The sequence below is a fragment of the Cynocephalus volans genome, chromosome 11 (genome assembly GCF_027409185.1).
Source record: "Cynocephalus volans isolate mCynVol1 chromosome 11, mCynVol1.pri, whole genome shotgun sequence".
In the NCBI taxonomy this organism is placed as follows: domain Eukaryota; kingdom Metazoa; phylum Chordata; class Mammalia; order Dermoptera; family Cynocephalidae; genus Cynocephalus; species Cynocephalus volans.
Genome location: NC_084470.1, coordinates 71,264,736 through 71,280,196, shown reverse-complemented (window position 1 = coordinate 71,280,196; position 15,461 = coordinate 71,264,736). Strand labels below are relative to the sequence as shown.

At 39.3% G+C, this 15,461-nt stretch overlaps 1 protein-coding gene across 3 annotated transcripts in view; it reads left to right on the top strand.

Annotated features, from left to right (window-relative positions):
- The window catches only part of CADPS (calcium dependent secretion activator), a 431,225-nt gene extending 419,226 nt beyond the window's left edge, over positions 1–11,999 (top strand). For all 3 annotated transcript variants that reach the window (XM_063113329.1, XM_063113327.1, XM_063113328.1), the window contains 2 exons: positions 8,408–8,512; positions 11,820–11,999. In XM_063113329.1, coding sequence (XP_062969399.1) covers positions 8,408–8,512; positions 11,820–11,999 — 285 coding nt within the window. The remainder of the gene's footprint in view (positions 1–8,407; positions 8,513–11,819) is intronic.
- The last annotated feature ends 3,462 nt before the right edge of the window (positions 12,000–15,461 follow it).

Genomic DNA, 15,461 nt, shown 5'->3' with positions numbered 1-15,461 from the left:
GTAAAGCAAGAGATTGCATCTTTCAATGGCGTACCCATTTTCTAAAAGGGATCAAGTGCCCTTTTAGAAAGTGTTTATTCAGCCCTTGGGGAGCTTTGACAAATCCTGAAACTTGCTATAAACTATATACAGTTGTTCAGTGCTTTCCTGCTTGGCATAGATGGCTTGAACATGCCAGGTTTTCTTTGTCATGCCCTCTCTGTGGTTTCTGGTGGTTTGGGGTGGGGGGGGCGTTTGTTTGTTTGTTTGTTTTGGTGGCTGGCTGGTACAGGGAACCCTTGACCATGGTGTTACAACACTGCACTCTAACCAGTTGAGCTAACCAGCCAGCCCAGCTTTCTGCATCTTTGATTACAACACCAACTACAACCAGATCCCTGGCAATCGTTAGACCTGGAACTGTGGCTTAGGTTAACGAAGCTGCAGGTACTTTGGTGGAAGCATAAAGAAACCTGAATGATGCTTTTCACATGTTCTTAAATTATTCAAGTTGTAAGAAAGAAATATGCATTGAAAGCTTCAAACGTAAAATATCTCATTACAGTATTTCAACATAGCAATTTAAATAGATTGTGGGTTGTTGGGTTTTTCCCCCCTAACTAATAATAACCCACTTTTGTCATCAAAAACAAAGTGAAGAACTTAGCCACATGGGTGTGGTCAAAGTATTATGTTCCTCTTTGACTCCGTGCCAACAAACAAATTGTCATTTCTTCATTAAATACCCTAGGTAAGACACTCAGCCAGTTTCTCTGATGTATGGCTACGCCAGGTTGGAGAAAGGGTACTTTCCGGAGAAAAGATAAAAATCCTCCAGCATTCACTGTGTCCCTTCAGTCCAAACACACAAGTTGGTTACCAAGCAGTTACCAAATTACCTGTTTACTCAGGCATTTTTAGAAGAATGGAGGCTGCTCAGAAAGTTTTGCACAACTCTGAAAAGCTCACACTTAGGGAGATGCAACATCTTATTTGTGAAGCAGGATAGGATAGCATGGCTCAGAAAACAACAGCTGACTCTTAGTATGTGCTTAGCACTGTTGTAAGCACTGCACACATACTAACTCTAATCCCCACAACAACCCTGAGTAGTTTTTATTATTATCCCCACTTATCAGATGAGAAAACTGAGGCACAGAGAAGTTAAAGCTTTTGTCAAGATTCAAACACAGGAGCTCTGGGTCAAGTTCATTTTCTTAGCCACTAGATTGCATTGCCTCTCAGAATTTTGAGTCCATGCTCTATCTCTTGCTGGCTGTTAGACCACTTTACTTCTCTGAGTCCCAGTTTCTCACCTGTAAAGTGAAACTATGAGTGATGATAAATAGTCAGCTACAGCACTATTTAGAGTTTAGACATGAGCTGCCCAGGCATTTAGTGCTTTTCCTTCCTGGCTTGGACATGCCAGTCTCAAAGGAAATACCTATTTAGAAATAATTCCTAGTGAATTTCAACTATCACTCAGGCCAGGGATATACTGGATTGAGTCACAAGTTTTTAATCAAAGGTGTGTGAAGATGTGTGTTGGTGTGTGGTTGTTAGTCCTTAGGCCAAATACCATAATTTTTATAAGAGCTCTTTTTTATTACATTGGGCTAAATATTACCCTCAGTTATAGACATGGAACAACATATATTATAGGGCTGTGTGTGTGTGTGTGTGTGTGTGTGTGTGTGTGTGTGTGTGTGTGTGTGTGTGTGTGTGTGTTTTGCTAAAAGTGATATACTACACTATGCATGTTATACTTCAGTGGAATTTCTCTTTAAAGAAAAAAACAACACAGGAATAACTGAGTTATGCATTAGAGTATTTTTACTGGATTTGTGACTTTGCCTAAAATTTTTCTCTTATAGAGCTTCCTTGATGACGTGACCTTTAATTTCACATGAGCCCAATTTTTTTCCCTGACTTGAAAAGGCTCTACTATTTTGCTTCCCCATTCACTTAAAAAATTAAAGCTTCTGATATATAATTTTTCAGAACTTAAATTTTGATCAATATTATAACTTTTGTATCTCTCAAACTCGGTTAGGAAAATTCAATCCATTGTGATGAAGGCAACTTGTCTTGTTATATCCCTCCTTAAAAACTCAAACTGCCCACAGTGAGAACTTTCTCCCACTAGCAATTGCTGAGTTACCAACCTAAAATAACATTTTAAAAAGGAGGTAGGACAATAAGAAAAAGAAAAAATATGTTGATTCTAGCTAAGAAATAGCATCCCTCATCCCTATTCAACTTGTTCTAATCATTTCCCTTTAGAATCAGAAATGGTTGTCTCTCACCCATCAGCTCTTTAAGGCTCATTAGTAGTCTTTTATGGGAAGGCCCCTGATCCCCCAAACTCTTCTTAGCAACTTTTTTGTTGTTGTTGTTGGCTGGCCAGTATGGGGATCCAAACCCTTGACCTTGGTGTTACAACACCGTGCTCTATCTGCTTAGCAACTTTCTAAGCTCATAAAACATAGAATCTTTTTGACACCAGACCAAGCTCAGGCTCTGAGGCAGGTTCAACAGCATTTTCCTACCCACAAACTTTTCCTCTGAGAACCTCAGAGCTGAATGACTTTGTGTAGAGACACCTAGAACCAGTGCTGTTTTGATATAACAAATCCAGTACTTTTTAAAGTATTGAGTTTAACGCAAACAACTCATACAGATTTATGGTAAATAACCAACTTGAAACCTCTCCCACCACTTACTAATTATGTGACCATAAACTACTTACATGAGATATCTATGCTTTTTTTGCTCATCTCCAAAATGGGGCTGTTAATGGTGTTGACCTCTCAAGAGCTCAACTCAATGATGAAACTATATAATTGCTTGTAGTATGTTTTGCATGGCGCCTCCACATTGTAAGGGTTCATTGTTCAATGAATTGGTAACTATTTTTATTAATCGTACACACGTGTGCACATAAGTGGTTTTGTATTAAGAATGCTGTAGGAAATAGTACTTTGTTGAAAACAGTAGACTCTAAAGTCTTGTAGAATGATCTGGTCTGATAGGGGGGTTGTGTAAGTTAAGGGGATAAATTACCCTTGTGATACGTGAGTATGGAAATACAGTGAATGGTTCTATCTCCTTTCAGCCTCTATTCCTTATTTCCATTGCCACTCCTCTGTGATATGTGGCATGTTCTGAAAACAAATATACCATTAACAGTAAAGTCTCTTTAGCACAACAAATTAACATCAAGATGTTGGGGTTGGGAATTAAACCCATATAAGTGGAGGTGGTCATTATTGCAAAAGACATAACCACAGCAATCGCTGTAGCAATATTGCTGATTAGGGATTATTCAGATCTAAGGGAAAGCCCGTTTTCAGTGAACCCTACAGTGCCTAGTGAAGAGTTAATTAACTGTCTTATCTTTCCATCCTGTATCCCTTCCAGGGAATAAAGTTTCCAAGGAACAGTGAACCCAAAGGCAAGAACTAGGGAGAGATAAATTAGTCACTTCTTGGTCGCAAAATTTAAGGCAGAACCAAAAAATGTAGTAATCAAGATAAATAGTATTTTAATACAACATTTTACAAAATCAAAATTAATGCCAAAAATTCACCATGAATAAAATATCAAAATTTTAATTAAAGACAGTATCTGATTCTGCCCATGCATGACCCTGCCTCACCTTAATCCTGGCCATACTGAACTGCAGTGTTACGGAACAGATATTTTATATATAAAGATTTCTCTAAAGGAAGTTAATAAATTTGCAGGGCAGAATATGTGGCCTGAGTGTACCAGCATATTAATGATCTAAGCTTCTACTAGAACTGGATCAAGAAAATCTCTTTGTATGTTTCTGAGAGTAATAACATCAACATTAGCTAAATTTTATTGAGTACCTACTATGTGACAATCACTCTGCTGAGGACTTTACATAAACTATCTCTTTTAATGCTCACAATAATCCTGTGGAGTAGATTCTGGTAGTAACCCCAAGAGGAGAATTAGGGAAAGAGAGTTAATATGCTTGAGGTTCTCTGGCTAGTAAGTAGCCAGCACAGGCTGAAGCTGCAAATTATTGCCATAGGGTTTGAGAAATCATTCATTCTTTGTCTGAATCATTTTAATAAGACTTAAATCTAGGTCGATGTAGTTTAAAATGTACTTTATGCACCCATGATGGTTTTATAGGTTTGGGTGATGATCTAAAACAAAATGACTTTACAATGGAATGACATTGCTAAGAGCTACTTATGTAATGTACAATTTATGCATATAATTCCAGAGATATTCCAAAGGGAATAATTTCTTCCACCAACACATGGCTTTCCCTAGTAACTTGCTCTGCTTTCTTCCTTGTTTTTTGGAATCTCTTAGATTTGGGGAGAGAGAAAGAGCAAAGAAGGGAGAAATGATGATGGTGATGATGGTGATGATGATGATGATGATGATGGTGATGATGATGTTGATGGTTGCTATGGCAGAAATGGTGTCTTGATGATGATGATGGTGATAGCTGACATCTATTGAGGCCTTGTGTGCTGAGTACTATGATGAGTTCTTTACTAGCATTATTTTATTTACTCATCAGAAAAAGCCTATAAAAAGCTGATTAATCCCCATTTTCTGACCAGGAAACTGAGTCTCTGGGAATGGAACTTGCCCAAGATTACAAACCCAGTTGTGTGTCAGGGCCTATGCTCTTAACAATTACATTGTAGAAAGGAAGAAAGAAGAATTAAATAACAAAGTTTTGGATCAGCCTTCCAGCTCTTTTTAAATAGAGCCTTCAGATAAATAGAGTTGCAGCTGCTGGAGAAGTTTCCAACTTTCCGAGGACCCTGTTATCCTGAAGGCCATAGCTGTGATGGGCATCCTTATGGGTTCCCAGTCTAAAAGCATAACAGAATTATCTCCAGAGGGCATATTTTAAAGGAACCCCAGCTACTGGGGATTTTATTTCTCTAGTGCTTTTTTAGGATTGAAGCAACCTTTTTTAGGAAGATTTGAATTAATATACCTGAAATAAGGTGAGGCAGCAAAAGAGTCATGATTATACTTGAGTACTTAATATGTGTTGTCATTTCATGATTCTTATTTCTATGCATTTAGAGTACATTTACCAAAAATTTAGTGCCCAGGTGTTCGACTAGCTCTGGAAAAGGCATATCTCAACCAAAGACAGAACAAAATGGGGAGAACTTAAAATGTTTTATTAATTTCCTCTTTTGAAGAGTCATAACAAATCTGCTGCATTAGCATTGATCTCAAATAAAGCAAACCTGACTATTAAGTGCTGTGAGCCCCATGAGGAAGAGCAGGAACAGCCTACACACCGTAATGTGCTGACAAATATTGAACAACTGGCTTTCTGGGAGGGAGAAAGCCCTGGTTTGTGGCATTGGCCAATTTCCTAAGTGTAAAAACCCCCACTACAGCCTATTTCTAGCTATCAGTGTGCTATTTCTGAATTGGGGTTGGGAAGAGATGTACAAGATCAGCTCTCATGACCAACTTGCTACTATATCCCATTAGGGCGGCGTTATGGTAGGCAATCAGCTATTTTAATCCAGTGGCTATCCTGGGGAACTGCCAGTCTGGACTCAGTAGCTATGGGACCGTGGGCAAGTCACTTCACCTTTCTGGGCCTTTGTTTCCTTCTCTGCAAAGGATAGTATGAAAGATCCCTTTTACCTCTAACATTTAAAAGTTCTAGAAGACAGTGCCTCCTGCTTTCTCCAACATCCAAATGCCTTTAAGCGCCTCCTTTCTGGAAAACCAAGTTAGCGCTGTGCTGCATCCAAAAGTGCCTCCAATTTCATCTACTGAGCATAAGGTTTGGAAAGGAGTGAGTTACTCCCTTTTGCCTCTTTAAATGTGTAGCCAATGGGGCATCATACATTTTTTACACTTCTTTTGCTAGATGTGAGATCCAGGAGGAAACGCATGGATGTTCCAAGGCTTTCTTGTTCTCCTGGGGTGGGAATCAGCGTGTGATGTGCTGATTCCTTGCTGTATGCATTTCCTACCTCCCTACCCTTTCAGCGGCAGAGCAAGAGTGTTGATAGTAACCTATCTTTTTATTTCTATTTATTATTATTATTATTATTATTATTATTATTATTATTATTATTTTACTATCTAAAAGCCATTTACAAGAGTAGGAACTGCTTACATAAAATGGAGGGGGGTTTGTGTTATTTTTTTTCCTGAAAGGTGGCACGTCTCTCAGCAAAGAGAAAAAGGCATGTTGCACAAGGCTTGCTGGCAGTGATATAAGCCAGCGCCGGTTTGTCTGTTGTCACAGCCAAAGCAAAATGCCACCTCTGCCTAGAAGCCAGAGTGCCACACTCCTCTTTTGTGTCCCTGAGATGTACCCAGCATGAGGCCCTGGGCTTGCAGGTTTGGCCAGGAGGTTACCAGGGTTGCCTGAAGGTCAACTTCCAACCCCGGGAGGCTGGGAGAAAAGGGAGGTTGCTTATGGCTCTCAAAATAGAGGCTTTGAGCCCCCAGATTGCATGTCAGATACAAGCCAGTGAATGTGGAAGTTGAGGCCTGGGGTGAACACAAGAGAGCCCCTAGCTGTGCCAGGAGTAAGTCAGAGCTGCAGAAATACCAGTGACCCAGTGATATTCCTGTCTCTGGACCACTTCTTAACAAACCCAGATGCAGTGGCAGCAAAAGCTCCAGAATCCCAAGGCAGGAGGTGCCAAAAACACCCCCCAACAACCCTCTACCAGAAAAAAAAAGTTTCAGTAAAATATTCTCACCCCTGGAGGGGAAAACCTGTCCATGCCTGAAGCAGCTTGACCCTAGCGAACACCCTCCCCCCATGGAGTGAACTGCAAATCTCAAGAAAAAAAAATCCCCCACCCCCCACCCCGCCTGCTCCCTGGGGAGGGACAGAAGGTTCCTAAAACTGACAGTTTCGCCTTCATGATCTTTAAAAGAGCAGAAGTTGGCTGTGAGGCTGCAGTGCTGCCTTGATTGGGGTAGTGTGGTCTCTGTCGCGGCTGGGCTCCAGGGAGAGCCGCGATTGGCTCTGATGAGGAAGGAGCCTAGAAATGAAAGATTGCAAAGAGGGCTTCTCTACGCCATGGCTGAGACTGTGTCGTTTCTTGCAAGGTGAAACTTGGCAATTCTACCTTGCAAGTAAAAACCCAAATTAATTTTTTTTAAAGAAATTAAGTCAGAAACAAGGCTTCAGAAAAACTGTGAGTGTTAGGCATAAACTGATTTTGGATGATCTTTAGGTGAGAAAGGGTGGAGTTACCATCGGAAACATGTTTTTATTTATGCTTTTCAAATCCCCACTGGTGTGCGATGTGTGTGTGTGTGAGCGCATGCCTGTGTGTGCGTGTGTATTGGTTAGCATGAGAATATATATCGTCTCAATTCTCTAACCACTCTTTTTTTTTTTTTGCATCTTTTCTGTGCACAGTTCATATAGATGCCCTATAAATAAATATATAGGTTCATCCACACCTTTTCATTTTATTTGTAAATTGTTTGGTTATAAGCAGCAGAGCGTAATGAAACCTGGTGAAGTTTAAAAGATTAGATTTTTTTTTCATACTGACACTTCATAACACTGTTCATATGTCTCCGAGTGAGATTTATGAATATATGAGCAGTACTGCAAAATTATACTGCACCAGAGACTTCCTGCACCACAGGGGTGGCAGTCTAAAGTGACACAGCTTCAAGCATTTTTCACAGACAAGAAGCAAAATTTAACCCCCTTAAGGGGAAGTATGATTTCAACAGCTTGAAATGAGCTCATTTGTAGATTTTTTTTTCTCTCATCTTCCATAATTTTTGGGTGTTAAGATTAAAACAGATTGCACAGCCAATGCAGGGGCACATAGAGTGCCCAGAGTACAATTTGGCCTTTAAAGAGAAATCCTCATTCATTGTCTTTATCAGGAACATCCCAACCGAGCAAATGAAGGTAAACTTGTCCCTAAATTACTAAGACTCTCAGCCTGATTCCCAGAATTGTACCTAGCTTATGTGGTCTGGAGTTTTCAAAAGGTAAGTTGGTAAGGGACATCAGTTAGTTCAGTGGAGAAGCCCTCATCTCTCTGGGTACTGGAGACAGTGGCATTAGAAAACAAGCAGTGTGTTGAATCTCAACTGAGTAAAATTAACCAACAAAATAGAGAATCAGAAGAGCAAAAGATGGTCTCTAAACTGACCGTATAGGAAATGTCTATGGTGGAAGCGTTCTTTCTATGTTAGATTCAAAGTCCAAAGCGATCTCTTTTAGACTGATCCGGTACCTTGTGATTTTGTGTAAATTAATGTTCATGATCTCTGTGCTCTCAAATTCTCTTTAGCTGTTTTGTTTCTTTCTGGAACAGAGCGGGGTACTCAGATGTGGCCCGTTCCCTCTCAACCCTATAAACGCTTCATGATGTGTTGGCTGGAGAACTTTTGTCTCTTTTTTCAGCAATGGTACAACAGCTCCATGAACGTGATCTGCACCTGGTTGACGGACCGGATGGACTTACAGCTTCACATTTATCAATTGAAAACACTAATTAGGATGGTAAAGGTAAAAGAAAAAATGATTATTATTCTTCGCCGATAGCTTACTGACATACATTTCGTTGGCAAGCTGCACATCTTCCTTAACACAAAGAATATTAGTTTATATATAAATCAAGATGATTTCTAAAACAATACCTCCCACAAGAAAAAACTATGAAATCATTTTGTGATGCATGGTTTATTACTGAGATATTAAAGAAAAATTTAATAAAAATTAATTTGTTATCTTTATCCACATAGGAAAAATATGTATTTGCCATGCAAAAATACTGCAGAGACCATCGTACCCTTTGTATTAGACTTTCAAAAGGTGACTTTTTGGTGCTGTTATGCTAAGTACATCGATTACTAATTTCATTTATAGTTTTTAATTAAATGGAATTTTGCCACAATTAATTGAATAGAAATATTTACCTCTGGCTATTTCTAAATATGTCCTGTGATCGTTATCAGAATGCAAATCAATATTGTTCTCATAGTTAATTGAAGTAGTTTCTCTTACAATGCGTGTATACAATCAAATGTAAAGGATCACAAAGGTGAGATAACATACCCTGAAAGTAGCTTTTTTCCCTGTTCTTGTGTGTGCGCCTTGGACTAATGATAATTATTTCAGCGTGAAATCTCAGTGGTTTACATGAAATAATAAGATCACAGAAGGGGGTAAATACGTTTTTGATCATTTCAGTTTCCATTTGATGCTTCACCACAGAGGGTTTTAAAACACTCGTATGCAAAAATCTCCTTCAAAGAACAAAGTCTCTTAAAATATTTTAACAATAAACGTGGCTGAATTGTTATTTCTTAACAGTTTGCCAAAATCCCCCCCCACACACCTGCCCCCTGCTACCCTACCCCTCACCTCCCGACCCCCTTCTTAGTTTCCTTTGGGTTAGCACCATTTTACCAAAGGTGCTCCTTCTACCCCAGTCCTGACTTAAAACGAATTACTGTTCTGTTGAGTGTAATTAAGGAGAATTAATATCATCTGCATTTGATCTCACAAAGCGTCTACCCAAGGAAGGTTACAGACAGCAGCATATTGCAGCTCTTAAAAAAGGAATGTGTGCACTCGGGCTATGAACCAAGCTTAATTTTCACATTTTTTACTGCAGTTCCTTAAGGCAAGCTCACTAGCCATTGCCTGACCACTTGAATTCCATTTTGGGGAGTATAAATATGGTTGGGGAGGGAATTTTCTGTTTGGCCCTTACTGGGTAGACATGAAAAGAAGACATAATTGTAATATTTTTAAATTATGTCTCATTACTGATATTTTCAGATCTATGTTAGGAATTAGCAATATTGTATTAAGAAACAAATATGAGAAAGGAGGTTTAATCTTAGTCTTCTGCCAAAAAAAAAAAAAAAAACCCACAGGCATGCACCACAGAGAAGGGACACAGAAATGTCACTGCCAAAGAAACCCCTTCACCTTTGCCAAAAGTGGGCCCAACTTAACTATTGCCACACCACAGAGGTAAGAACTCATGAGCTATTTACTGAGCGCATTACCCAGAGGTCTCCTTCAGTGCAAATTTCCTAGTATAATTGGCTTTCTTTTCTGCCTCAATAGCCACTCTGTTTATTCATTCATTCATTCATTCATTACTCAGCAAGCATTTATTCATTCATACAACATTACATGAGCCCCCTACTTGAATATTACAAGTATTAGGTGAGCCCCCTACTTGTATATTACAAGTTAGGGGATTCAAAAATGACTAGACATGGTTTCTGTCCTTTGGCAGGTAGAGTCTAGTTGGGGCACCCACTGCTCTGGAATTCATATAAAGGGGAGAACACTCAAACGCTTTTTGCCTTTCTTCTTCTCTCATATTCTGGCAACAATTATGTTATTCTAAGGGGCAACAGAGCAACTGATTGAAAAGTACAAAAATTCAGGTTAATTATTTGGATATCTGGTCTGCACCCTGCCTGTGTTTACTCAGCCTCCCACCTTTCCCAGTCAAGGTGAAGACAGTTGAGGTAGCTGCCTACCTTCCTCCTCCTCAGACAGCCTGGCAGCTTTATCCATGATTTAGGATGACCTTATAATTTGGTGTCTAAACCAGGTTACTTCTAAATGGAAAAGAAGGTGCTATGAATAATCATACTGGGATAACAAACATAAACTGACAAAGAGGATATGTGGTCATCCTATCCATAATCTTATACTATTGAAATTCACTAAGCCAACTGCATTCACTAGTTAACTCTACAGTCATTACCACATATGACCTTCAAGAGGGGTTGACACTGTGATTGTTGAGACTACGACTGCATTAGATGGCCTATTAAAAATAGAAATAATGATGGGGGTGGCATGGAAGTATGTTAACTTTTTCTTGCCTCTTTAGAAAGTTTCCCATGTCAAAAGGAGACACAAACAGCAGAATCAGTAGCTGAAATGATCTGCAGTGTGATAAGAAGAGTTGTAGTTAGAGAGAGACTTTTTTTAAAAAATAAAATTATGAAGTAGACAACAGCCAGATGCTTCTGGTCATATTCAATTAACACTAAGGGATTTCTAGAAAAACAGTCCTTGAGATACCTAAGGAAATCCGAGAGAAATCACCTGAAGGAACAAAGAACTTGTGGTACAGTAATACCAATCCATTGTTCTTGAATAAGAGCCAAATTTCTTCCCCGAGACCATGAAGTTGTGAACGGAGTAGATACAGTTCTTTCCCAAGGAGATGAGAAATAAGTCACATGCCTGCAACATATTGATGAGGCATTAGCGCTCCATCTTTCTCAGAATTGTTGCTGCCTGTAATAGGTTTCATATACCAACATACATATGTCTGTCTTGTGAATGAGACAGAGAGATATGGCTCATGCAGTTATAAGACTCAAAAATACTAAAGACCAGACTGCAACAGAAGTCACAAACTACGATAATCACTTGACTTGATCTATTATTTAGATGTTATAGCCCCTTACACTGTCTTATCATATTATGTTGTACTAACCTAAGAGAAAGAACCAGACCAAAAAAAAAAAAAAAAACACCAAAACAATTATGGAACATTTCCCTTTATGAAATTGAATAAACACAAGCTTATGTTCTTTGCTTTGTCTCATCTAATACAGTTTATCCTGTCACAATTTCTCATTTTCTGTCATTCAGTGGATCTCAGTTTTCAGTACAAGTGAAAGCTGAGCATGGTGGCTTCTTATTTGACAATGCATAAAGTGTGACACTTAGCTGAAGGTCAGTGCTCTGACATGCACACCTGCTTTGTACCCTCTTCCTCCCCATCATGGAGATGAATTCTTCCTTATCATTGCATCTTTTCCCTCCTTAGAAAACCTATAGAGATTTTCGATTGCAAGGGGTCCTGGACTCCACCTTAAACAGCAAGACCTATGAAACCATCCGGAACCGTCTTACAGTGGAGGAAGCCACAGCGTCAGTGAGCGAGGGTGGAGGTCTGCAGGGGATCAGCATGAAGGACAGCGATGAGGAAGATGAAGAAGATGATTAGATCATTCAGTCCTAGAGGCCACTGGGACAGAGTCCTGTAATCAATGCATGTCCTTAGTCTGTTAGTTATCCCCTTTAGGGAATTTTCTGTCAACTACCATGCCCATGAGATGTTTCCAATAAAATTGTCATTTTAGCTATGTGGTACCAAGATTAGCAAATTACCTTCAAATCCACTGATTTCCTAATTTCCATGTCTATACGTTTACAAGCAATATGGAGCACCATTCTTTAAATTCTGTACATGGAGAATACATAGTCCAACTGCTAGGTGTGTCTCTGTTATCAGCAAAGTTAAATGATGCTTCATTCATGTACTATGTATGCATTGATGGTAAATGGATGTGAGGGCTAGTACGACAAATATTTTCATTTCTTTGTTTCACATATGTGGATGCCAGTTATTTAAATGAGTATGTATATATAATTTCATTGAGACACAGATATCTGCCTTGTTTTTTTGAAAAACAAAAGGCAAGTCTCCAACAACAACTTTCAGTTCTTTCTGGTCCCCTGAAACTAAAAAATAAACCCTTTGTGTTCTTGTTAACCCATCCTTTCATTTATCTATATAGTTAGCCAAAAAGGATGGCTACATACCTATGGATTGATTCTCTTATTTGCCATGGCAAGGGGGCAATCCTATCATGATTTAACATCAAGCACAGTTCAGAGCAACTGTCTTCTGTCAAAGTTTATCCTATTAAATGTTACATTTTGCTTTTATGTTTCAATAACTGTGTATGTAAAAAAAAACTGAATATTTAAATTACAACCCTAGACTATAAATGTGTTTATAATGAGATATGGATATTTCCTTCAGTAGATTGTAACCATAATTTAAATTATTTTATTCCACACTGTTTTTTATATCTGTCATGTACATTGCATTTTGATCTGTAACTGCACGACCTAGGGGTCCACTGCAGAGCTATTTCTTTTCGTGTAAAGTAGTGAATCCATCTTGCTTTTTGCCTTATATAAAGCCTACAGTTACGAAAGTGTGGAAAACTGTGGCTTCTCAATAAATAACTATTCAAATGTCCTAAAAATATATGTTTGCATCTGTCTTCCTCTGTCTCCTTTGAAAGCTAGAACTGTAACACAGAAGCAGGATGGGAAAGGAAAGGAGAGGAAAGCAGTAATTTTCTTAGAGTGTTTTTGAAACTGTTGGAGTGGGTCATTTTCAAATGCTTGTAGTTCTCCATGAGGAACAGCCTAAAATTCTGCTAATTCAGACTCCAGTAATTCAGAATCTGTGGGCATTTGGACATGTTGGGCAGATTATGCTTGCATTATAGGATAAATAAGGGTTTGCTAAGCAAGTGAGTAGTATAAACGAGAGAAATGTTTCTCCTGTACGAAGAGAAGGCCAACAAACTGTTTTTAAGCACCACTTTAACAGCAGTGTTTGCATTCAAACAAAGCGTGTGCCAATTATATATGATTCTTATATATTTGTTAAAGCATTTTACAAGACTCTATAAGACATGGAGTACTCTTGTCACTCCCTAGTCCCTGTCAGCAACATGATCACCTAAGTTTGAAAGAAATCAAACATTTTGTATCCTTGTTTGTTTTATTTGTATCTCTCACTAAACCAGGTTGACCTTTCCTTGGGGCTGAATAGAATTTTAGGGAAACGGCTACTTTTTCAATAGGACCAAGAATGGTCACCAGTTCTCTACAAAATAACCCCTCTAGGTAGCACATCCCACTCTGTTCAGTCCTTTAGACCTGCAGGTACAAATCAGTAGTACTTCTTGCCATGAGTGGGTTTATAAGAGAACTCCCATTTACTGAGCAACTATTCTGCATGTTTTACCTCATGTAAGTCTCACAACAATCATAAGAGGAGAGGACTGTTATTATCCTCGTTATAGATGAGGACATTAAGGTAAAAAGGTTAAGCTAACTTGCCCAGTGGTTACACAACTTCATGCAGAAGCATTACTCCAGAAATACTAGCATGAAACTGGTAATACAAATGGGGATGTATTACTCAGGTCTGAAACACCTTCTATTGCCCAATGGCACATAGTTAAGTCAGAGTGGCAAAGCCAGGATTTTTTTAAGTATATTTTTATTCTATTTTGTGTTGCAAAACTGAAGCATATTTTTTGCAACAATTAAAAACAATTCAAAAATGTGCAAAGTAAAGAGGGAGCATCTACCCGGGTTATAAGAGTTGGAAAAAGGAAGAAAATATTCAGGAGCCCTGGAGGGGAGCTAAGTGGGTGGGTTAGATAACTAACCAAAGGGCGTGATCCAAAAGGCATAAAGAGAACCATGCCAGAAAAGACAGTGTCTCCAAAACCAAGGTAAAAATAAGAAGATTCCTTCAAAAGAAAAATTTACCAGTGCCTAGCACTGAGGATATCCTGTTAAATATCCTCCCCTACTGTGCAACCCTGGAAGAAAAGCTGTGGGAAAAGAAATGACATCAGAAGAGTTGAGAGAGAAAGCACTGACCAAGTTGAAGCTTCAAGTTATACTTGCTGTATTAGTCCATTTTGTGTTGCTATAACAGAAATACCTGTGAGTGGGTAATTTATAAAGGAAAGAGGTTTATTTGGCTTACGATTCTGGGACAGCTGTGTCTGGTGTGGGCCTCAGGCTGCTTCTACTCATGGCAGAAAGCTGTAAGCAACAAGCAGGCACAAGGAGATCACATGGCAAGAGGAAGCAAGAGAGAGAGAGAGAGAGAGAGAGAGAGAGGAGGTGCCAGGGTCTTTTAAGCAACCAGCTCTCGTGGGAACTAATAGAGCAAGAACTCACTCAGGACCCCCACCCCACAGGGAGAGCATTAATCAATTCATGAGGGATCCGCACCCATGACTCAAACAGCTTCCAACACTGCTACATTGGGGATCAGATTTTCACATGAGTTTTGGGGGGACAACACATCCAAACTATCACTCTGCCCCTGGACCCCCAAAACTCATGGTACATGATAAAGAACAAGAGGAACAAAAACAAAGATAATTGCTTACTATGTGTACATTATATACACATAGAGACATTTCTTAACACAACAGGGAGAACAATTACAATCCTCATTTCTGTAACTGGTCACATGGTTGAAGCTGGTATTTATAACTTCCTTCTTCTACCACCCGTTCTGTACTCCCTTTGCCTTCAGCAAGCACCTCAGCAGGTCGTGGTTCTTTACCTGGTGGAGTGACCCAAACCTTCATCCCTGAAGAGTCTGGGCCATTTGCAGTCTTGCCTGGATTTGGTTGTAATTTTTCATTGATCTTAATCACAGGGCATGGAAGTACTAAGAGACGTCCTAAGGGATCCCCGGTATTCCAGATATAATCTTCTTTACCTCCATTGTGAAGTAGTAGTCCAACTTCCCCTTGGAAGTCTGGGTCAATCACCCCAGCCAACACTGCAAGTCCTTTCTTAGCCTATTGACTCAGAGGCATGGGGAGTCCAAAGTGGCCAGGTGGCAGTCTTA